Source organism: Leopardus geoffroyi, chromosome B4, assembly GCF_018350155.1.
Source record: "Leopardus geoffroyi isolate Oge1 chromosome B4, O.geoffroyi_Oge1_pat1.0, whole genome shotgun sequence".
Classification (NCBI taxonomy): Eukaryota; Metazoa; Chordata; class Mammalia; order Carnivora; family Felidae; genus Leopardus; species Leopardus geoffroyi.
In genome coordinates this window covers 95,953,415-95,978,345 of record NC_059341.1, presented here as the reverse complement: position 1 = coordinate 95,978,345, position 24,931 = coordinate 95,953,415, and the positions used below count along the sequence as shown (strand labels likewise).

The 24,931-nt window shown below is 37.3% G+C and overlaps 1 protein-coding gene across 2 annotated transcripts in view; it reads left to right on the top strand.

Annotated features, from left to right (window-relative positions):
- Positions 1–24,931, top strand: part of PTPRR (protein tyrosine phosphatase receptor type R) — a 245,787-nt gene that overhangs the window by 112,033 nt on the left and 108,823 nt on the right. For both annotated transcript variants that reach the window (XM_045463100.1, XM_045463101.1), the window contains 2 exons: positions 14,930–15,043; positions 18,124–18,279. In XM_045463100.1, the coding sequence (XP_045319056.1) occupies positions 14,930–15,043; positions 18,124–18,279 (270 nt within the window). The remainder of the gene's footprint in view (positions 1–14,929; positions 15,044–18,123; positions 18,280–24,931) is intronic.

The following is a 24,931-nucleotide window of genomic DNA, read 5'->3' as shown; positions in this document are numbered from 1 at the left end:
ATTGCGGAAAAGATGACCTAGCTTGCATTTACAATCTAGAAAGGGAAACGTTAAATGGACTAAGTCACTAAATCTAGATGTTTTTTATCATAACTGCATCTTGGGGGCCCTGCCTTTGCAAGCTGACTTCACTAAAAGACTAGTCAGATCTTCCATTGTAATCGGATGTGGGGGACCAAGGAATGAAAGTTAGTGACATGAGACATCCCTGGTCTAATTCCCAACCAGGGACCTCAGCTTTGTTGTTTTCCACCAGTAAACCAAGAACTGTCTGCCCTCATAAGAATTATGGCTCTCATTAAAAATTATGTATGAATTCATTAGTTAATCTGCACGGTGCTATCCTCAGGTGAAAAACCTCGCAAAATATTTAGTTCACTTAAGTTTATTTCAAAAAAAAATGTATTGAGTTTAGAATTTAGTTTGAGTGTTTAAAAATAATATAGTGGTTCTGGTGTTGGTACAAAGTTATGGATAATTCTGATTTTATCTGCGGTCTGTGATGATGAATAACCATGTCAAAAAATACTGCATCTGGAGTTTCAACTCATCTTAATAATAAAATTGGTGTAACTTCCTGTCTGATTCAATATTGCAGAAAACAGTCATCAAGATGGCCCAAATATATCATTTAATTCAAGTCAATCTCTATTTGCCATGAAATATAGAGTTGTCAGATTTTCTTGCTTTCTTCTTTCTTTTTTTTTTAGAATGTCTCCTGTGTGAAACTTGAGCAGATAATGATCCCAAATGATTGCTTGACATTAATTTCAAAACAGGATTTTGGGTTTAGAAGCAAGATTTTAGACTAAAAAGAAACAAAAGTTGTTAGTGATTTTCTTTTAATGTCTAGTGCATAGATACTTTTTAATGTGAGGAAGACTAATGTGTTTACAGTCTGTCATTTGATAGAATTTAAAGTCTTAAAGAAGATGTGACTTCTTAGTTTTATATACCAAAGCATCTTCCTTGACAGTTTCCACAATCTTAAATTTATTTTTTTAATTGCTAGGGTGAATTACTCAGATGACGATTGATGCTGGGCTGTGTTGTATGAAATTAGACATTTCTAAATTTACCTGTAACAGGAGAAGTAAGTTAAATATAGCCTCCATTGTTTTTCTTATCAATCCATGCACTTGTATTTAACAATTTAATAATTAGACCAGATATAACAATCCTAATAAGTACCGTGGCCCCAATCATGTTAAAAGAAAAAAGACAAGAGTATTACAGAAAATACTGGAAGAGATAACATGAAATTGGCTGGGTCATGCTATGCATTACAGCTATGCTGCAGACTACATCACTTAGAGTCTTTCTTTTCTAGAAATGAGATGGTTCTCAAGGTGTTAATAACTAAAATAACACATTGTGGAAAATCATACACTTACTATTATTTTGCCATCTCTTTCTGCAGATGAAAAAACACATAAGAACATTGACTAAATCGTATCCCATGTTCTGTCTTTATTCATTTTTACTTATGCAGAAAATTTGTTAATTCCCACTGTGACAGAAATATCAAGATTGCTGAGAATAAAAGTTGAAAGGACATTAGATCGTAGAGTTCTTATTTGCATCTCAAAAGCACATGCCAATAAACCTCATTTCACTTTAGCATGTTTCTTGGAGAATTATGTAGTTCACCAGAAGAGCAAAAAACAGAATCCTATTACAGTCATTGACATAGAACATAAACTACTTCGTGGAGGGAATGGAAATAAAAGAAAATTTATAACATCCTTCCATGGACATTAGCCTCCAAACCACCCTTGCGATCAGACTGACTCTTCACAGTCCGTGTGGTCTCCCTGATGGTTCACAGCTCAAGCGTTTGCATAGGAAAATTGACAGTCCCGAAAGAATAGATTTCTGTTGATTGAATGTAAGTACATATAAATCAAAAGGACCCACCTCTCTATTTTACCCACATTGGGAGTAAAGCACCCAGTGGCCAGTGAGGATTGCTAATTTCTTCCTTTTTTAAAGTAACATTTATATATTTGATGGTTTTGGAAAATATCAGTTTCTGACTAGCAAACAACAGCTTGGAGAGTTGAAGGATTATTACTTTGCCCTTGGATATGTATTTCCAAGCATCCCTAACTGCCACTTAGAAGTTAGTTTGGTCTCAGTTCTTTCTTTTTTTTTTTTTTTTTTAATTTTTTTTTTTTTAACGTTTATTCATTTTTGAGACAGAGAGAGACAGAGCATGAACGGGGGAGGGTCACAGAGAGAGGGAGACACAGAATCTGAAACAGGCTCCAGGCTCTGAGCTGTCAGCACAGAGCCCGACGTGGGGCTCGAACCCACGGACCGTGAGATCATGACCTGAGCCGAAGTCGGACGCTTAACCGACCGAGCCACCCAGGCGCCCCTGGTCTCAGTTCTTAATGGAAACAGTGGTCAGATGTCTCCTCTGTCCTTTCACAAAAGCTGCATGAGTGTTGCGGTCATGGCTGTGATGATTACACTTTTGTCATCTTGACGGGGCTAGGTGTAGAAACCTGAATTTGTCTGACCTGGTTTTCCAGGCAACATTTGCCTGATTATTGGGCTTTTGTCCAAACAGGGTTTCTGCCTGGCCCCGATTCCAACCATTTTCAACTCCAGCTTTTGGCTGCTGTGTTCTGCCTCCAGCATGAGAAATGGTGAAGGAAGTGGGGGGAGGACTGGGGTGGAAGTAATGTGGGGGCGGGGTGGGGGGGAATGAAAGAGAACACAGGAATAAGAATAATGGAGAAGTAACATTCAGTACAAGATAGAAAACATAATCCGGGGAGATGAATGGGGAAATTTCTGTCGGCTTGGACATATAATAATGAGACTTGAAAACTCTGTTGAAAGCAAGTAACTTGTTATTATGTTTGTTTACTGTACCCAGGGTAATATCTATTTGTGGTTAAATCATGATTTTTCTCCTGTCTCTAAAGAACTTTGTATTAAACCTCTATTTCCTTCTATTTCATCCACAGATGTTTGTAACTTTTATAAAAATATTTTTATAAGTTATAAATAGACACAATTTCACAAGGTATGGGAATGGCAGTACATAAAAGTATAGTGTTATTTTATAACATATGGAAGCTTTATCTCCTCCAGTGAATTTGTACATGGGAAAGTCAAGACTTGTACCAGTTCATGATTTTAAGAATATCTTACTGTAAGGATGGGGGTTTACTCCAAATCATATAGAATCTAAAATTTTCAGAACAGTGTATAAAAGTTTCTACTTAATTGCTAAATTTTAGAGGTCTTCAAAGGCAAAAGAGAGGTTTTTTATAAGAATGTTACTAGGGGATGTGAAAGGGAACACTAATTAAGAGGTAATATTAAAATAGAGTAGAGAGATTAATGAAATGAAGAAAAAACTAGGTTATAAAAAGCTTTTTAAATGAGTAGGACAAAGGCTTCTAATCTAAATCACTTAATTTGATTGTTTAATATTATTATTTAATTTTTAGTAGAGAAAAAAAAGAAAAGGATGATGAATATAAATTCTATATCTATAAATATATAATTTAATTTAATGCAATATCTATAAAGAGCCTTCTGTATGGTTTGGGATTTGGGTTGACTGTTCACATAACCATCCTTTGCAAGGGTGAAGTAGGGAGGAAGTGGAAGCAGAGATTCTGAAATCAAAAAATCCATCTTAAAATGTGCCATTTTAACTTTAAACCTCCAATACATATTCTCTCCAAACATTATGTCACTTTAGAAAAATCAAACTGTTTTAACCATTGCTTTTTCCTCTGACCTAAATTTCCTGACTGACTTTGGCTACAGCTCCATGATAACTGAAACAATCAGTAAATGCAAACACTGCAAACACTGGAAATCCAATCAGGCCACTTCTTCATGTGTTGATGTTATTACTGTTCCAGGAAATAAATAAAGAGCCTTCATTTAATCAACAAAGTTGCTACTCAATTTCCCCTTGCCCTGAATATCCATAGAAGCAGGTCATTTAGTTAATGGTTCTTAACATTGATATATAGTAAATTCATATCTGTTTGTTTGTTTGTTTGTTTTTTGTTTTTGAGAGACAGAGCATGAGCGAGGGAGGAACAGAGAAAGAGACACACACACAGAATCTGAAGCAGGCTCCAGGCTCTGAGCTGCCAGCACAGAGCCTGATGCAAGGCTGGAACCCACAAACCAGGAGATCATGACCTAAGCCGGAGTCGGACAAGCAACCGACTGAGCCACCCAGAAGCCCCTAGTAAATTTGTATCTTTAAGCCAAGTTTATGGAGCACCTTTTATCTGTCAGTTTTAGCTGGTTTTTATCTAATAACTAATGTGATCCTCAAAAGCCCCATGAAGGGGCACAGTTATCGTCCCCATTTGGCAGGTGATGAAACTGAAACTCAGAGAGAAGTAATAATTTGACCAAGGCCCAGGATTATCCAAGTCTGTCTATTCCCTAACCATGCTCTGACCTATTATATTTTAGCGTGGCAAGGTTTTTTTTTTATTTGGTATTTACTCACCTACCTGAAACTTCCAAACACACAAACACAATCATTTGAGGTTGTGTTCAGTCTTCCTAGTAATTAGAAAACAGAGTAGGCCAAAACTTTTAAATGTGTGAGCTCATAATTCAAGAACTTCCTAAGTATTTCCCTTTCCCACAAGGTCTTACCTTTCTAAACAAGAAACACAGAGACTTTTTCTCAGTCACTACCAGTACTCATTCAGCTCCTTCATGAATCTTTTAACTGATTAGCTCATCAATTGATTTTAGCTGCCTGTAACTACAACAGAGCAAGGATGTGAGAAACTCACGAAACTGACATCGCAATCATTTTCCAAATGTCTCAGAACATTACTCTGACCTAAACTCTAGTACCCTCATTTCATGTGTAAAAGGGGTAGCTCATCACAGTGTAGGATCTTAAGAAGCAAGATTAAGTCATCTGACATGTTACTGTTATGGCATAAAGGTCCATATGGTCCATATGGTCCATAAGACCATAAAGGTCTTAACTATATGGAGCAAAAGATTTTTCTATTTACCATTCCATCTTTCTCCTTTTGTTCTCAACATAAACTGGTCCTGGCGTTCTGCTGGTTTCTTCATTGTATTCTCACTCCTTAACCCCCTAAAATCTCAATATACACCAATAACATGCTGATTTTAGCTTATGAGTTATCAACTTTTACTAACCCTTAGTAACTCATTAAATGACCCTTAGGGATAAATAAAAATCTATAGAATTGTACATCATGCACCCATATTTCTACACAGTGACCCTATACTTTTAAATGGATTCCAACGAAGACTCATTTGGCCTCCCAGTGCACCAGACCACATTTTGAGAACCACTACCTGAAATCCACCAGTTATGCTTCATCAACAAATCCAACAGCCATTTATTGGTCCACATTTTTCTTAATTTCCAGCCGCATCTGGTAGTGTTGGCAAACCTCTTTTAGGAACTCTTCTCCTGACTTCCATAATACCATATTCCTGATTTTCCTCTGATCTTTCTCTCTCTGGAGATATCCATGCTGAAATCAACACCAACCAACAAGAAAACTTTTAGAGCCTTCTTGCCTTTTTCTAGATACTGGGGGTGGGTAATGTCTGACCTTGTAGGGCTAGTGTTGGTGTTAGAGGAGGCCTAGAAATAGCATCCTTCTCCTCCTCACCTAAGATAGAGGAAGCAGCCTGTGGAAATAAAAATGTAGCTTTATTCTTGATAGATCTACTGGAGATATGACTTAGGAGCATGATAACAATATACTTCTATGACTGCCTCTCCATCGTGGGCAAATTTACTAACTAGTCACAGCAATATCGGCCAACTGTGGTTTCCCCTAAAGGGACAGAGCTTTTACAACTTACTTTACCACTTACTAAGAGAAGACCAGATGATATGCTCTTTACAGACAAGCAGACCGCAAAAGGAAAGCACAGAGCCCACATGCCCCAGTATCTCATTCCAAATGTACCAATTATGCAAGTCATTTCCCCTCTGCTGGGGAGACCAAGGAGGAGAAGAATTAAGGAATATTACTGTATTTGGACTGCAACCACACAGAATAAAACATCAGCGTTGGGGAATAAGTGTTTCCTCCTAACATCATGGAAGGAAGAAAGCTATAGAAAGATGATAGTTACAGCATCACATTAAAATGGATAAATATTTGTATGATACATCTGGGTATATCTAATATATACACATGTATATTACATTATATTGTATTGCCTGCCTATGTATCAGAAAAAAGCTAACACTAAAAACACCACAATTTTTATTTAAGGGTAATGGGATAAAGTGTTAAGAATAATATTTACTTCTTTTACTAATTCTTGTGTTGTCTAAACCTGCTATCATGACTATATTTAATTCTTATCATTAGAAAGATAAACTTTAAAACTCTCAAATTAGCCACAAGAGATAGACACTAACACTGATTTTTGAATTCCATTTACAACCAATATGGCACACAACTCAGCAAAAATTACATTGACTTTGCCTATGAGAAGCAAGCTTTAGAAAGTTTTAAGATGAGGGGTGTCTGGGTGCCTCAGTCGATTAAGTGTCCAATGTCAGCTCAGTAGGTGATCTCACAGTGGGTAAGTTTGAGCCCTGCATCATGTTCTCTGCTGACAATGCGGAGCCCCCTTCAGATCCTCTGTCCTCCTCTCTCTCTCTGCCCCTCCCCTGCTCACTCTCTCTCTCTCTCTCTCTCTCAAAAACAAACATTTTTTTTAAAAATTCTTAAAAAAATAAAGAAAGTTGATAAGATGAAATGAACTTATTTTTTCTGAATGGTGGAAAAGTCAAACAGAGACATATTAATTACAAATCAAATATAAGTTGTGTTAAATCAATTCTGTGTGTTTTTGAATGATTAGGCATTTCAGATGAACTACTTAACCAGATATAACGCCTCAAAAGTAGTGCCCCGGTTTTGTAACCTTTCTACGCCTACCATGGAATCCAGATTCTTCCAATTAGTAACAACACCATGTTGATTATGATGATTCATGTATTCTTTCATTCCACAAAGATTTTTTTTTAATACTGACTATGTGCCAGGTACTGTTCCAGGTCCTAGGGATATAGCACAGAGCCAGACTGACAAGGTCCCACACCAGTGGGGCTCACATTTTAGTAAGGGAAGAAATAAAAGAAACAAGAAACTGTCAGATAGTGATAAACACCGTGAGGAGAAGACAACACAGTGATGTGATAGGTGGTGGCCAGGGAAGTTCTCTCTGAGGAAAGTGGCATTTAAACTGAAAGCTGCCTGACTGGAGAGGGCCACCATACAGTGATACTGAACAACTCTTCAGGGGGCAAGAAGATGCCAATGCCATGAGGTAAAAATGAGGGAGGCTTGTCTGAGAAATGGCTTGAGGGAAGGATATGAGGCTCAGAAGAAACAGGAGCCAGTAAGGCCTTGGAGGCCCTAATTGAATTTAACCCTAAAAGTGATAGAAAGCCAGGAGCATTTTAAGAGAGAAACAGAAGCTGAACTCAGGAAAAAAAAATAGACTTAAAAATAGATACATAAGGCAGAGAAACTATAAACAAAAGTTTTCTGTCACTTCTTGTCTAAAACTGTGAAGAGAGAACATATCTTGTCTAGGGCATCACAAAGAGCAAGCCAGCAGAACTCAGAAGATACAAGAAGATAACAATAAAACACATATTACAGAAATCAAAACCACATTAGAAACAAAAAGGATAGAACAGTTTCTGCTGAAAGCATATGCCTGAGAAAATTTCAATTGAATAAAGACATACAAGTGGTAAGAGAAAATAAGTACACAAAATAAAGTAGTTAGAAAGACAAAAAAAGGTTATATAATTGCACAATTTGTGTCCTTGAGGATGAACTAAAAAATTATGTCAAAGAAAAATCATTCAAATGTATAATAGGAGAAAATATTTCTGAAATAAAGAATCTGGAATCTGTAGACTTCAAGGGCATGGCTGGCTGCAGGAACTATCAACCCAAGGAAATACCCTGATGAAAATTTTTAACTTGAAAGATGACGACGCCTGTGAGATTTCAGATGGAAACAGTAGAGCAGGTTATCTACAAGACAGGCTAGCCTCAAGCCAAGGTATTTTTCATGGCAACTTTCAATACCAGAAGGTGTTGGAATAATAGCAGAGTTCAAAGGCAAAAAATAAAAATAAAGCTTGAATCAAGAATTTAATATCCAGCCAACTTGTCACTGTTACAAACACCACATACATTCTCAAACATATGATGCCTCAGGAAATATAGCATTCATGAACCCTGCATGAAAGAAGCTATTTGATAATGAAATCCGGCTAAATAAGAGATATAGCAAACTAAAGAACTCAGGAATAGTGGCACTCCTATTTAAAAAGGCTGATCATGACCACTGAATCCATTTGAATATTTAACTAACACTATAGAACTTTAAAAATTATAATTACAAAACATATCCATCAGTGTAAATAAGGCTAACACAACCCAGTATCCGAGTGACTTAATACAATAAAAGTTTATGCTTAATTCATGTCGTTGTTTAATCAGGGGTGTTGGGCAGGGCCTCTGTGTCATACAGTGTTTTGGGGTGCCTTTGTGTGGCTCCACCATTTTCACAGTCTGAGAGTCACCCTGGAACCATCCAGCTTGTAGACAGAGAGAAGAGAGAAAGATAGAGAAGGCACCCTCATTCTTAACTGCCTCAGACTGAAAATATCACCTCACTTTCAGTTATAATAATTGGTGAGAACTATCACATGGCTTCACCTAGTTGTAAATGGGCTGAGTTTCCAGGAGGAGGCAATAGGCTGGATGAGTAGTCTCTATTACACAGAATATAATGTAAATATATAAAACATAACAATATAAAAATAATAATATAATTATAAAAACTGGGAGATGATCATGAGAATTGGTGGGAAAAGATGTACATTTTCTTTGTTTTTCATAGCAGGAAGTTAATAAATACTTTCTAAAGTCTATAAATCAAGAAATAAAAGTTTAAATATATTGGCATATATTATTTAATACTATAAATATAGACACTGGAAGAAAAAAAATACAGAACAACAACAACAAACCAGACCACAATGCAAAAGATAGAAAATCAAGGAAAAATAAAAACAGATTTAAAAAGATAACATAAAATAATACAACACATCTAGGTCTGTTAAAATAATGAAAGTGAATGGGATAAACTAGCCTATGAAAGTAAGACATTATTAGATAAGAATCTAAACATGATATTTGATTACAGTATATATTATAAATATAGAAATATATCCCAGATATATTAATAAGTGAAAAAAGCAAATTGTGGAATGGTATGTGTTGTTTATTTGTACTTAACAGTGATAAACATGATATATAATATATACATGTTATTTTTATATAATATATGTATAGAAAATATTTGAATGATACACAGGAAGCAGTGTTATTTCTGGATATTGAAAGGACAAGCATGTTTTCACTTTTTACTATGTATCTTTCTGTACCTTGATTTTTTTAATAATAAGTATGAAGTTTTTATTATAAAAACTTAAACAAAATATAACTAAAGTCCAACATGGAATACTCTTGGAGAACTGAAAGATACAAACAAAAGGAGGAGGAAGGCAAGGTTGTGGAAGGCTGACAGAATGGTCTTTGAGCTGAGTCTCCAGGGAGAATGAAGCCCAGCCAGTGATTCAGATATACACTGACACAGTGCAAAAGGGTATGGCCTGTTTAATACACCTTACATACAGCTGGAGGATAAAGTGCATGATGGGAAGGACTGGGAGGTAACACTGGAAGGACAGGGAGATTGCAGTGAACCAAGGAGTTAGAACCTCTCATTAGAAAATGAGATTTCCTAGGGCACCTGCGTGGCTTAGTTGGTTAAGCATCTGACTTCCGCTTAGGTCATGATCTCACTGTCAGCTGTGCCGACAGCTCAGTGCCTGGAGACTGCTTCATGTTCTGTGTCTCCCTCTCTCTCTCTCTCTGTCCCTTCCCTGCTTGTGCGCTCTCTCTCTCTCTCTCTCTCTCAAAAATAAATGAACATCCAAAAAAATTGTTAAAAGAAGGAAGAAATAAAGTTAGATTTCCTTAAAGTATTTTAAGTAGTGATTCCATTGGGCTAGCATTCTGCACAGATCATTATGATGTCCATATAGGGAATGAATTAGAAGCCAAAGAAGATTGGCAACCCATGAAGATTCTATTCAAACAGTCCAGATGGCCGTGGTAGTCGTCTGACCCAAGATGGTAGAAATGTTAGATGAAAATGGATTCAACCTTCAACAGATATTTAAAAGGTAGAATAAATAGAACTTGATAATTAATCGGATGGTGGGATGAAGCATGAGGGAAAAAATCAAGTCAATTGACTCCCAAACATGAGACTTCATCCCATTATATGGGATACAGAAATAGGTATAAATTTGGTCACAGAGGGGGAGAGGAAAAAAGGTAAGTAAGTTCAGTTGGTGATATTGAGTTTGAAGTGTAAGAAGTAGGACATTCATGTAGAAGGAAGCAGGTATAAAATTCTGAGAAAGGTGGGAATGTAAAATATGAAAATAAAAATAAAATAATGTTGGGGCATCTGGGAGACTTAGTTAAGCCTCTGTCTTTGACTCAAGTCATGATCTCATGGTTCTTGAGTTTGAGCCCCACATTGGGCTCTCTGCTGCCAGCATGGAGCCCACTTCAGATCCATGTCCCCCTCTCTCTCTCTGCCCCTCCCCCGCTCACACCCTTGCTTCTCTGTCAAAACTAAACATTTAAAAATAATAATAAAATAAAATACTGTCTAAAAATAGCAGAGGACAACACAGAATTGTAAAAAGGGACGTGGCAATTGTATAAAATGCTTCTGATAGGTCAAGGTCTTCTCCTTGGTTCAAAGACATAAACAGGGAAACTTTTGTTTTTATTCCGGGAATTCACTTGACAATCTAACCTCTGGACAAAATGGGATGTTCCTTGTTAATAATGTGGAGTTAGACGTCCCAGGTAGCAATGGGCACACAAAGTTAGAAAGACATAGGGCAGATTCCTCTTGACAGGCTTGGTCCTGAGGAAGCTGGGTTCCTCTGTGGCTGTTGGGAACAGAGACTTTGAGGGGCTTTGAGGTCATCTCTCTAGGTAGAGAGTTGACCATTTGGCCTTCCTCCTCCTAATGGGGCCACTGGGTGTGGTCTTGACTCTTACTGGGTTTGATCAGATGGCAGACCAGGCTGCATTACATCAAAAGGGGTCTAACATTTAGAAAACTGCCCCCCTCCCAGGCAAAAATTATTCACCTGTTCTTGAAAAATAAATTGCTAAAAGCCAATCACATACTTCTAATTTAAATATAATGCTGGTGAATAGAATTAAGTACTACATTTTAATGAATTCCACTGGACTGATTTATGTCTAAGGGTCACAGGCTTCAATTACTTTAGTGGACAATCCAGTGATCAAAGAAAGTCTTATTACAAAGTAGTATCTCTTTTTCCCGAGTCGTGGGCTAGCTGGGGTGGACCCTAGGCCCCAGTTAAAGAGTGTTGACTCAGAACTCTCTTAACAAGGCAGAGACCAAAAACATTTAAATACAGATGGAGTTTGAAATCTTTGAATTTTTTAATATGTTCCATTTTTTTCTGTATATGTATTTATAATACCAATAAAATACTCGATTGTTTTTGGATAGTAACTCTATTTGCATTATTTACTGCTGTGAATAGCTTTATGGCTTGGTATTTGCATTTGGAAAGAGCCTTTGAATCTCTCGAAATTAAAAACTTAAATCATTTGTATGTTAAATAATACAAATGACTAAATGGGTTTAGAATTCAGACTAAAATATATCCTGCATTATTGCATGGTAACTTTGAAGTTATGACACTATTGTTATTGCCATAGAAATTTATATTCTATCATAGTTGTTATGATTTTACATGATAGGAGGAAAAGAAGCTGTGCATCTCTAGCACCTATCCAGAAGGAAGGAATGAACATATATCTTCTAACTACAGGAATTCTTACACTTTGATTTCTTCTGAAATAAAATTCTCATTTTGTCTCAAATCCTTTGTTTTTCTCCACTTGCACTAATACATAATGTCTGGCACATGTTAGACCATCAAATATATACTTATTTGTTTGTACTTCATTTGAGTATCATTATTTTATGGGGGATAGTCAGAAATGCATGCCAGTTTTTCTCAGGCAAGCAGAGAACTGAGGCAAATTATTCAAATATTTTGATGCAATGAACCAGATGATTGCAACTTTAAACTAATTATTTCAACTAATTTCTTGACTCTAGTTAGGTAGTCTAAATTCCTGTTTCAAATGCACAGCTTTTGCCTTCTTAGAAAGTTGCCATTTTGAGTGATTTTTAATCTTGACTTCCCATTTCACTTCCATTTACCATTTTCATCTGGGGAACTTCGATTTTAATACTGTTTCCACAGTTACAAGCTTCGAGCTAATCATGACCCTGGGAATTAAGTTCTCAAGTGTGTATGCAAGCCCCTTGAGTCTTAGTTCCCAACGTAGACTGCTGGCTCCAAACCCTGCCTGTGGGGATCAGAAGCAGTGCCTGCCTGCTCACCCTGCCTGACAAACACTGGGGGTGAGCCAGAAGTCAGTGGTTCCTAATCAGCATTTGCAGGAACTGAGGAACCCATCTTTGGCCTTGCAAAGGAAGAGGAGTTAAATCTCCGGTGCAATGTCCCCTATCTGTTGGTGGTTTCCACAGCCTTGCAGAGCCAAAAGGAAACTGTTGGACAGAAGGAAGCCCTCTCTTTCTCAGAACCACCAGGTGGACTGAGTTTTTCTTATCTGTTGGATTTTCCATAAGGCATGTTTCCATAGAACATAAAGCATGCATGAAACTATAATGCTTTCCTCATTACTACATTTCCAAATCCTGATCATCCTGCTGGGTTGAGCTCAAGTCTTAATTTTCTGTATTAAATTATGCTGGTTTATATCAGAAAAAATTTTGGTCTATAGACAAGTAGAGAGAATAATATAGCAAACAATTATAAATTATAAATTATAAAATAATATAGCAAATATACATTTGATGGGCTTTATTTCATAAAAAAAGTATCACTGATGGTGTTGATATAGCTTTTCTACCTATCCCCCAACATAATTCTCCTTTCCCCCTCCTCAGAAGCAAGTTGTACTTTTTCATTGGACTGTTAGCTAAAGTTTTGAAGTGGTTCTGACCTTTTCTGGATCTCAGTTTTTGTCAAGGAGTCCAGTTTGAGTTTCCTAAATGACCCACTTCTATGGTCCCTGACCCTAGGCAAGCATTAAAAGATACTAAGGTGTGGGTGCCTGGGTAGCTCAGTCGGTTGAGCATCCAACTCTTGATTTCCAGCTCAGGTCATGATCCCAGGGTCATGGGATCAGACTCTGCTGAGCATGGAGCCTGCTTAACATTCTCTCCCTCTCTCTTTCTCTCTCTTGCTCTCTCTCTTCCCTTCTCTCCCATTCATGTTCTCTCTCTCTCTCTCTAAAATAAAAAAAAAATTAAATTAAATTAAGAAAAAAAAAAGATCCTAAGGTGTAAAAGCAGTCGGGAACTTCAGCTGGGTTCACCATTTAACTGAAAACCATTCATGTCTTTTGACCTCCCCAAATCCCTCTGATTCCTATAACATTGAGTATTTGGTCCAGTTTCCAGTCACTTATTTTGTACTAACTTTATGCATAGAAGTTATGTATAACTTTATGTATTATTTCCTTAAAAAACGATAAATTCTCAGTTGAGCATTTGACCACGTCGGCTCAGGTCATGATCCCACAGTTCTTGAGTTCGAGCCCTGTATCAACCCTGCTGCTGTCAGTGCAGAGCCTGCTTCGGATCCTCTGTCTCCTCTCTCTGCTCCTCCCCTGCTCGTGCTCTCTCTCCCCATCTCTCAAAACTAAATAAACATTAAAAAAAAACAACAATAAATTCTTGAAAACGTTCCATTGTCCTTTTACAACAAGCTGTGAAAAGGTCCTGTAAGAACCTAGATTATGCGTGTAAGCCAATCTCTTTATCACAGAAGTGCACAAATAGAGGTGTGCTCCACTTTATAGAATAGATGGTATTGCAACCATCTAACAGCTATTTTATAACCTGCTATGGTCAAGTTAATGAAATAAGGATTATAAAATATAAGAAATGCATAAAGAGTTGGTTTCCCCATCTTGCAAAATACCTACCTCAAATGATTATGATGCATTTTTGAAAATACTTTGTTAACTAGTTCACAATTTTACTTTAAATGTAGTAATACTACCCATGGCTTAAACAAAGGCTATACTATGAATTTTGTAACTTGATTTGTATTTTAGGAATTTTTAAATATTTAGATGTGCTTTTTCCCCCAAATAACCTGAAAATTAAGAGTGTTTGCCCAAACAAATGAAAAACAACTGTTTACCTTAGACCAAATTATGAGTACCATTGGCTTCTTTACCGGAGTTTGAAAATGCATTATTGCACCTTGTTCTTTTGCCTTGCACTGGCAGTGGATCACTACATAAAGAAACTGCCAAGTCTAGCATCACAGAACCTACACAGCATGTGACTGTGTGTGAACACAAATTAAAGATGTCCTAAGGCTTGGATTGCTGAAATGTACTTGGCCGTATACTCCAATCTGTCATCTGGCCTTAAGCTAAAGACCAACACACATTTCAGGGAAATTCCTTATGAATTGATTATTCCCTAGCTTGATTTATTATACCTAGACAAATTGCATCATATTTTTAACTAACATCATTTAAAATTTCACATAAAATGTCCCTAATCTCCATTAAAAATGCAATAAAGCACCATGAGTATGAATTTCTCAGTCACAGAAATTGTCATGGTCAGCCATCAGCGGGAATGGTTCCATTCCATCAGTGGAACCAAAAATTTACTATAATTTTGATTTCTTTCTTCCTCTATTTTTCAGACGCTGCAAATGGATGTAAACAGGCTGAACATAACCTTGCTTCGGATATTCCGCCAAGGAGTGGCTGCAGCTTTAGGACTCTTACCCCAGCAAGTGCACATCAATCGCCTCATTGTAAGATGCCTACGTTTTGCATTCCCAGTACAAACTTTGATCTTTATTGAAGGCTTTAGTAATAAAGAGCCCCCGTGCTACAGTTCTATGGCCCAGGAGCCAAATCTGGCATACCACCTCTTTTTGCAAGGAGAGTTTTATCGGAGCAAGCCTCACCCATTTGTTTACATATTGTCTGTGGCTGCTTTCGTGCTACAATGGCAGAGCTGAGTAGTTGGCTAAATTGAAAGCTAGAATATTTGGCTAGTTGGCCCTTTCCAGAAAAGTTTGTCAACTCTCTGATAGTTCAGGGCTAGCTACTATCCCGATAGATATGAACAGAGGGGCCGAAAATACTTGTCTCACCAACCTAACACTACTCCCAAAATATTCTCCTTAAGAGTGAGAGCTTCTACATCAGTTAAGACACCATCTCCAGACAGTATCTATTTAAACCCTTCAAGTGTATCAGGATGAAGGGTACCAAATGCACAAGGCAGAGGATTTCGAATAAAGAATAAAGAAGACCCAACCCTTCAGGACAGCAGCACAAATGGAATGCATGAATAGATAAGGCTGGAAGTCATGAGAAAACTTAGATGGGGATCTGATCTGGGGTGGAGATGAGGTAAAACCGAAGGATCTTTTGTAGAGGGCCCACTTCAGACCTATCTATCAGTCACCCACATCCTTTCTTTCCCCCTTTCCTCAGTGTTTGGGAACCTTGATGTCATCCAACTACACGTTCCCATCTGCATGTGAAGGTGGGTGTGAGCAAAGGCAAAGAAAGGCAAATTCAAATCATAAGATTTTCTCTTTGTAAAAATCTAATTACCTAAGGTTCCTGCGAAAAGGGGCTTTGGGATCATCTAATATCTCACTGCACATACCCCTCCTGTAAATTCTTACGCTCTTGCTTAGGCTTATCTGTCTATTGTGTCAATATCTGTATTTTCAGCTATGGAGAAGAGTTTGCTTTTTATTTGGCTTTAGAGTTTTTGTTTCTTTGAATTTTTTCTGTGTGTGGAGGATGAGTTGTTTCAGACCCCATGATAGCTTTCATTCCGTGTCAACTATTTCTTGAGACTAAATAAACTTAAAAAAAAAAACAACTGTAGTTTTTAACACAGTACCATTGAAGAGGAAATACAACACTCCCCAATATCCTGAAAGAATTAAAATTGTTTTTTATATCCAGGGCATAGCCGGCTCAAGTGAGAAGACAGGGATTACAGGTGTCTTAGATCTAGACCTAAATCTTTTAGGTATGCTTAGATATCTTGGATATACTTTTGTGTGTATAGATTTAATTAGCATAATAGCTCTTTGCAGGGATGAAAAATAGTTTTGGAACACACAGGGAGGTACATGCTTATCCTCAGAGAATGCTAGTGGCATTTATATACATATATATATATATATATATATATATATATATATATATATATAGTTTGTTTTTAAGAGAGTGCGAGTGGGAGAAAGGGGCAGAGAGAGAAAGAGAATCTTAAGCAGGCTCCACGCTTGGTGTGGAGCCCAACACGGGGCTTGATCCCACGACCCTAGGATCACGAGCTAAGTCGAAATCAAGAGTCAGATGCCTCAACCGAGGCGCCCCTATATATGTCTGTTTCTAAGAGCAGTTATTATAACAGATGGAGCTATGATGATGCAAGAGGCAGTAGAGCACGGTGCTTTGGAGGCAGGCAGACAGAACCGTACTGCATTTCAGCCTGACCATGTCCTACCATGTGACCTTAGGCAAGCCACTTAACGTTTCTTCATTTGCAAAATGGAAACTATGATACTTATGTCCTGGAGGTGTTTTCAGCATTAAATGGATAACAGATTTAAGGTACCTAGGAGTGTATCAAGCACAAAACAAGTCATCTATTCCTACCATTGTGGTTATTAGGTCAGAAACTGTTTAAATTATTATAAACATGTTTCATGTCAGCATTATGCTGTATTTAGTCTTTGTCTGATATCTCCCGCAAACACAGAAACGTTTTTTCTGGGTTTCCAGGAGGACACTGACCCTGCATCTTAGTGTATGTGCTGCCGAAGTGAGCATGATACTGCATTTTATACCTGGCTGAACTTCTGATAAATTGCACTGAAAGATCGTTGTCTAGCATGAGCGAACTCCATGCATCAACAAGAAAAGACTAACAACAATTCCCTCCATAAGTGCAGTGTTATTTCATTATGTCATTTTTGTGTGGTGTTTGTTTTGTGTGTGCATGTGGCGTATCAGCCATTTATGGTAAGAAATACCGTGTTTCCATTTCAGCTAAGGAGGTAATACTAATAGGAAAGTACCATGATATTACTGCACGGCATATGCATTTCTACCAAGGGTAGATTTTAAAAGTATAATATACTTGAGGTGAAAGACAGGATCAGGGAAGCAACTTCAAAGTTCATCTAGCATCACCTTCCTTAGTTCAGCCTTTACATTAATACAAGTTATAAGAAAAATATATGGAGTGGTGGTGTCTAAAATTGTACCATTATAACAGGTTTTATTTAATTCATTTGGTTTAAAAGGTTTTTTTTTAAGTTTATTTATTTATTTTGAGAGAGAGAGCAAGTAGGGGAGGGGCAGAGAGAGAGGGGAAAGAGAGAATCCCAAGCAGTCTGCACACTGTCAGTACAGAGCCTGATGCAGAGCTTGAACTCACGAACCGTGAGATCATGAACAGAGCTGAAATCAAGAGTGGGATGCTTAACTGACTCAGCCACCCCGGCGTCCCTAATTTATTTGATTTTAAAATGCCTCTTTAAACACAAAATACTTCGGGAACGTCTACACGATATGTTTCAAAAATCACAATATGGAATGGAAATTAAACCAGAGTCCAATGAAATATAAAGATACAAATCTTGAAGTGTCAACTAATTGAAAGAAGGCCATTGGAAAATCTCAGGCTTTGGGCTGTTAATGCTGAGTGTACCAGATAACTAATAAATGTGATTGCCAAGATGCCTTTGGACATTCTAGGGTTCTGATTTTCTTTAATGTTTCTAGGGGGAAGGTGAAAATATTTCCCAAAGCTGTTTAAAATGCCTATTAATGTACACAAATAATTTGCTTTTACTAGGGAAAGAAGAACAGTGTTGAACTATTTGTGTCTCCTATAAACCGAAAAGCAGGAATTTCGGATGCTCTCCCATCTGAGGAAGTGCTGCGTTCACTTAATATAAATGTCTTACATCAAAGTTTATCTCAATTTGGAATTATAGAAGTCTCCCCTGAGGTATGTTGTTCATGGAATATTTCATTTAAAAATGTGCACAGCTGGCATGACATGGTAACTCGATTCCGGGAGGTGTTGAAATGAAAGCTGTTTATTGTGTGTTATTTGATAATAAAAATCTCCCTAAGGGTCAGAATTCTCTGATCTTCATACTTAATATGTTTGTTCCTTACGGAATTTATTTTCACATCAAAATTCCACTCCAAGGCACTTTCTTCTCCAAATCTTTATGGTCTTGTAGCTTCTATTGACTTATCCAGTAAATTGTGTTGAAGAAAAGCCATTTGGATATATTTGTCGGTTGATTACTTGAAACTGAAGTGTCCAAAATTACACCCTTCTATTCTCTTCTTCAACAGGCATACTCCTCACTGCCTTCATTGTCACAGTGGTTGCCAGATACTTACCTTTGTCCACAATCTAGGAGTTCATTTGAGATGTGGTTTTTGTTTTATTTTATTTTGTCTTGTTTTCTGAGGAACATAATTTTAAGAACTATGAATGTATTCTTCATAGTGTTTTCTAAATCTGCACTTTTTAAATTGCCCCCACCATCTCCGCCATCCTCGCCCCTGAATAAATTCAGTCCCTTTTTACCTTCTGCTATGTCCCATTCTAACAAACTTGCTGGAATGATCATCATCCTGAATGCATTTTTTTTTCAACGTTTATTTATTTTTGGGACAGGGAGAGACAGAGCATGAACGGGGGAGGGGCAGAGAGAGAGGGAGACACAGAATCGGAAACAGGCTCCAGGCTCCGAGCCATCAGCCCAGAGCCCGACGCGGGGCTCGAACTCATGGACCACGAGATCGTGACCTGGCTGAAGTCGGACGCTTAACCGACTGCGCCACCCAGGCGCCCCTGAATGCATTTAATTAAATTCACAGAATCATAGACTCAGACTCTGAGGGAGCATATGTGAACATTTTACAGATATAGAAACTAAGGCTCATAGAAATCAAGCGACTTCACCAAAGTGACAAAGCAAATGAGGTATAAAACAACCTTTGACATCTAGACATCTCGACTCCTAGTCTCTTCCCCTATGCAGGGAAGCACAATGCCTCTCACTTCAGCAGATATCACCGGTGTGGTATAAAAAACTTTGGTCCAAGACTGAGCTTGAATCCCAAAGCCAGCACATAAGATGTGTGTGACCTTGGGCAAGTGATTTAATCTCTATGAGATTAAGTCTGTCTTTGGCATAGTATCAGCCTCTCTGAGCCTCAGTTTCTTCATATCCAAAATGGGTATAGTAAAAAAAAAAAAAAAAAAAAAAAAAAAGGTGGGGGAAGTATAGTTTTATCTTATAGACTTGAAATATGAATTAAATTTTAGAAATATATGTGGAAGTCCTCACACAGAGTAGGGACCAAACAAATATAATTTGAATGCAGGACAGTTTTTTTATTGGCAGAATGAAGATGTATTTCATCATTGAGCCATGACTGTAACAACAACCTCCAGCCAGTCTTGCTGCATCTAGTTTTGCTCTCCTCCTTGCCCTCTCCATGCTCTGCACAACCCCAACACACACACAAGGGATTTTCCCTCTTGTCACACAGAGTAATCTTTTTCAGAGCAGATCTGGCCATGCTCTCCTAATGTCATGATTCTTGATTCTTCTTTGGCTTCCTAAATGCTATAGAATCACATCTAGATTTCTTAATATGATATATGGTCCTTTGTGCACTGGGCTTTCTGATTGTTGGACAGCACCCTCCTAGTTTATGCTTCAGTACCTCTACACTCAGTGAGTACCAGGACACCCCCATACTCTCTTCCCTCCATGCTTGTGCATATGTTGATCCATCTGTACACCTTTCGTGGTTCAAGATCAGTCTACTATATAACAAAGCCTTCCCTTGTGCTTCCACAGATGTGGGCTCTTGCTTTGTGTTCTCACTGAGCTTAGTGCAAGAAGCCCTTATCCCGTCTTGGTCTTCAAATCTGTTTCCAACCTATAGGCTCCTTGAGAACATATGCCATTTCACTTTATCTGTTGTCTCCACCCCTTCGTTCAGACGCTGGCATATAATGGGCACACAAATAGACAAGCAGTGTGCCAGGTAGTGTCCAAAGTTGGACAAATAAATGAATAAACAAACAAGTAAATAAATAAAATACGATTTTGGCTTTCAATGAGTTTGTATTCTAGTATAGGGCAAATAAGATATAAGCAGATAAGGAGAATACATGGTAATGTTACCACACTGGGCCATAGGAGCTTTGAGGAAGAAAGCCCCTCATTTCCTGCTTCAGAGAGGCCAGGGGAAAAGGTCAATATGAGCTTAAACACCCAAACTCCTCCTCAACCCTGATTGCATGTGACTCTGAAGGGTTTCCCTTTTGTATGCAACCAAACACCATTTCCATATCTAGGCCCTTGACAGATGGCCTTGCACACTATCTTGCCCAGGACAGTGCTGTAAAATTTAAAAAGACCATTGGGTTTATTTATTTGTTCCCATAATCTTTCAGTGAATATTATAAGCACTCTTCCCTGTTGCTTTATTCTGAGTTTAAATGCCACTCTGAATGCTTTAGGAATACAGCAGCTTAGTGAGTCATCCAGATTTGCAAACCAAGAGAAGCTCACCAAACAAAACAACCCGTAAAAATTAAGTATTTGTCCTCCAACACACCTCAGCCCAGTGATAATGAGGAGCTTGTCACAGAACTATTAGCCCACCATAGACCACAGGTCTGTAGTGTAGTTGAATAATGGAAGTATACTTGATGGGCAAAATGTGATACTTTTTATGAAAGTGTAGAAATTTAGAAATCTAGGAAATCTAGAATCTAGAGAATATTACCTGACAGGAGACTGGGAAGTATCTTAATTGGATATGAGCCATTTCAGTAAGGAGAGAAGGATGGATTGTTTGCGGCTTTTTGTTCAGGCACTTCTAGAATGGACCCAGCATTACCCTCTGACCTGAAGTCCTAATGCAGAAACAGGAGAAAGCCATCTATGGTCCTGGGCAACCTCAGCAACATAGGGTCCAAAGGGGCACTGCAAAAGCATTTGTTGATATTTGTTTAAGCTGGTGATGGTATTCTGTTTCTCCGTTTCTTTATTCATCTTTGTCATTAACGCTGATAACAACTTATGCCTCAACCCATTCTTTCACATTTTTGTTCCAAATTATCACTGTGCTGTGCTAACATGTTTATTAACAGAAAAAAAAAGAATATTGGTATTTTGGTTTCTCATCCTTTATCTGGATTAGAGAACACTGTGAATGCAGTCTCAAAGCATCTATTTCTAAGTTAATATGCATTACTTTCAGGGAAGGACATGTTTTCCATCGTTGCCGTTTCTTTATCTGCTTGATTTAATTGGAAATGACTCTTGGGAAACAAAAATACCAAATACAGAATTACTTTTGTTTATTCATCTGTTTTCACTTTAATCTAAGTTTTGGGGGAGAAAAAGATATTATTTCTTTTATATATTTTTATGAGCTGGAACATTGTAAGTGCTCCCATATTTTTTTATTATAAGATGCTCATAAAGATAAAATTAGACTTCCTGTTGCCTAGTAAATTAAATCTTAGGGAAATAAAGTGAAATTCATTATTTTAGTTTCTATTTTTAAATTTTTTATAAAATTAATTAAAAATTAATTAATGACTGAATTAAATATGTATTGAAATAGTAAGTTTTACATTGATAATGCAAAAATGATCTAGGATTTGCTGTTGTTGTTTAATGGCTAATTATGCCAGTTTGGCAGGTCTTATGTTTCAAAGGAGGAAGTTACCTTCCTTACTAACAGGCCAAGGTGCTGAATGATACTTTCATGGAATATTCACATACAGAAAAAAATACATACCAAATAAATATATACCATTACCCATGAGCATGGTGATTATTCCTTGAAACTAGAACATTAGTCAACAATCTAAAGAATTATAGTCCTGACCATACAAAGCAGAGGAGGAATACAATTAAAGATAACATGTGTTGGGTAATTCAGAACGAATTGTTCACTTTATGCATAATACAGTGGACATTTAGCATTTATCTAACAAAATTATATTGTTGTAGGATACACCTTGTTTATCTACCTAACTCAATTAACCAGATAATTAAAATATTTCCACTTCATTCTTATTCTGTGTGCTTCATCTCTTCTAAAAAGATATATCTCCTAAAGCCTCTGAATCATGTCTTCTAGCATTTGGGATGTCTCCCATCACTTGGGATTAGAATTGTTTAAAAAAAAAACAATTAAGACAACTATCGTGCATCAAATTATTAAACAATGCAGAGAAGCCGTATTGTGGGTACAGGAAACAGCCCAAATTTTAAGTAATAAACAAAATTCATCAGCTTCTTTCACTGCAACAGAGTTAAAGGGCAAAGCATGTAGGTAGATGTAGCTATGATATAAGACGTAAAGATAATACAGTGGCATTGGGTTTGACCTGACTGTGGAGCCTCTGAATTATTGAACCCTCAGCCTTTTGACAAACTGTAAAGGCATCACATTAACCTTATGCAAAGGTTAGATTGGAGATTCCTGTGAATTATACTCTTTTGACTTGTGGGATCTTAACTACAAACTTTTCCATTTATTACCCTATCCTTATCAATTTTTTAGATCTCTGTACAAATATAGTAGTGCTCAGCAGTAATAGCATGACTCAGAAGGAAATCTATTTACCAAGAAAGCGCAGTGACTAAGTTCTAGGAGTTCAAAACAAGTGCCTTTCTAACTAGAAGTGGGGGAGTGGGGGTAGGAGGTTAATTCTTCCATCATCACCACTTTGGTTAAAAGAGAAAACAAAACAGATTTGTCTTAAGCAGAAAGGAACATGTTGATATTCCAGAGGTGTCGAACTATAGCAGAAAAAGAAAGAAAGAAAGAAAGAAAGAAAGAAAGAAAGAAAGAAAGAAAGAGAGAGAGAGAAAGAAAGAAAGAAAGAAAGAAAGAAAGAAAGAAAGAAAGAAAGAAAGAAAGAAAGAAAGAAAGAAAGAAAGAAAGAAAAAGAGAAAGAAAGGAACCAAATCAGGTTAGGAACACAAAATCTCTTTCCACCCACCTAACCACTGCTTTTTATCCAAATTTTACATGAACTAAAGCTCAGATCCTCATAGTTAAATTTGACAAGTTTAGGCTGTCTACTTGAAGGCTTAACTAGTTTGCTTTTATAGCAAGCAATAGTTGTTATTTAGTTGCCTGTAAAAAACTCATTACCATATTTATACCTGGTTTCTACAAGAGTTGTTTTTTTTCTGATAGCTTCCAGCTATGTTTATAGAGGTATTGTATTAAATATGATCTGGCTGAGGTCAAAGAGTAAAAGACAAGTCACCACTTGAATGCAAGATTTCCTTTCCAGTAGGATACTTGGTTTCTAATCATTTCATCAAGCAAGTATTTTCAGGTTCTCCCTCAACTGACCACTTACATATTTTTCAAATATATACAAGTCATTTCTTATATCTACAAATTTGTGTCTTAGAAAGTAGGCGAGATGTTACAGTGAGCATATCAGTGTTTTATAAGCAAAGGCAATGGAAATTCAACTATGCAAGCAATAGGAGTCTGCCTCAAATCATTTCTATAATCACAATTGAACTCCAAGATCCTTTCTGCTCTGTTTTGTTCAAGTCCCCAGCAACTTGAGTTCCAGGATAAAAGTTTTTATAAACTATTTTTTAAGGCAACTATTTCTTTTTGTCTAATTTACAAACATTGAATGTGTTGTGTTTTTTAAAAAGTCTTGAAAAATAATTTAATGATGATTTCAAAGTTCAGACACCTACAAGGACAGGGGTGTTCTTTTTCTTCAAGAATTTTATTTTATTTATTTTTTTTTTTATTTAATTTTTTTTTCAACGTTTATTTATTTTTGGGACAGAGAGAGACAGAGCATGAACGGGGGAGGGGCAGAGAGAGAGGGAGACACAGAATCGGAAACAGGCTCCAGGCTCTGAGCTGTCAGCACAGAGCCCGACGCGGGGCTCGAACTCACGGACCGCGAGATCGTGACCTGGCCGAAGTCGGACGCTTAACCGACTGCGCCACCCAGGCGCCCCAAGAATTTTATTTTTGACACAACTATGTATTTCTCATGATTCTGTGGGTTGACTAGGATCAAGTAGGTGGTTTTTCTCTTCCACATAGTAGGAGCTGAAGTCACCCCAGTGGTTACATTAAGCTGGACACTCATCTGCCACTGGGGTGCCCAAGATGAACTCCCATTCTCCATGGCCACTATCCATGTGGCTTTTTCATCATCAATATCTTGTTGTTCAGGGCTTTCTTAATTGTTGGAGGCAATATCCAAAGACGGACAAGGACTCTCACCGAGGGAAATAAAAGGCATACTTCAACAAAATGGAAGTTTAGATGAGCGGAAACATTTGACTTGATTTAGCATTTATGTTTTTCCCAACTGTAGGCCATTCAGTTTCAAGCTAAAGTTTCCTTAACTATGAATCTTTAAATTTCACTGAATTATAAAATTTAATTGCCTTCTAAGTTGTGATATTAATAGATGTGGGTTTTTTTTTAAAGAAGGAGTGGGTGAAATAAAACTAAGACACTCATTCACATTTTATTCAGCTTCTTCTCCACCCTTTCACCCACTAAGCAGCAAGCAAAAAAATTTTAAAGGCGCAAGTAAAACTATT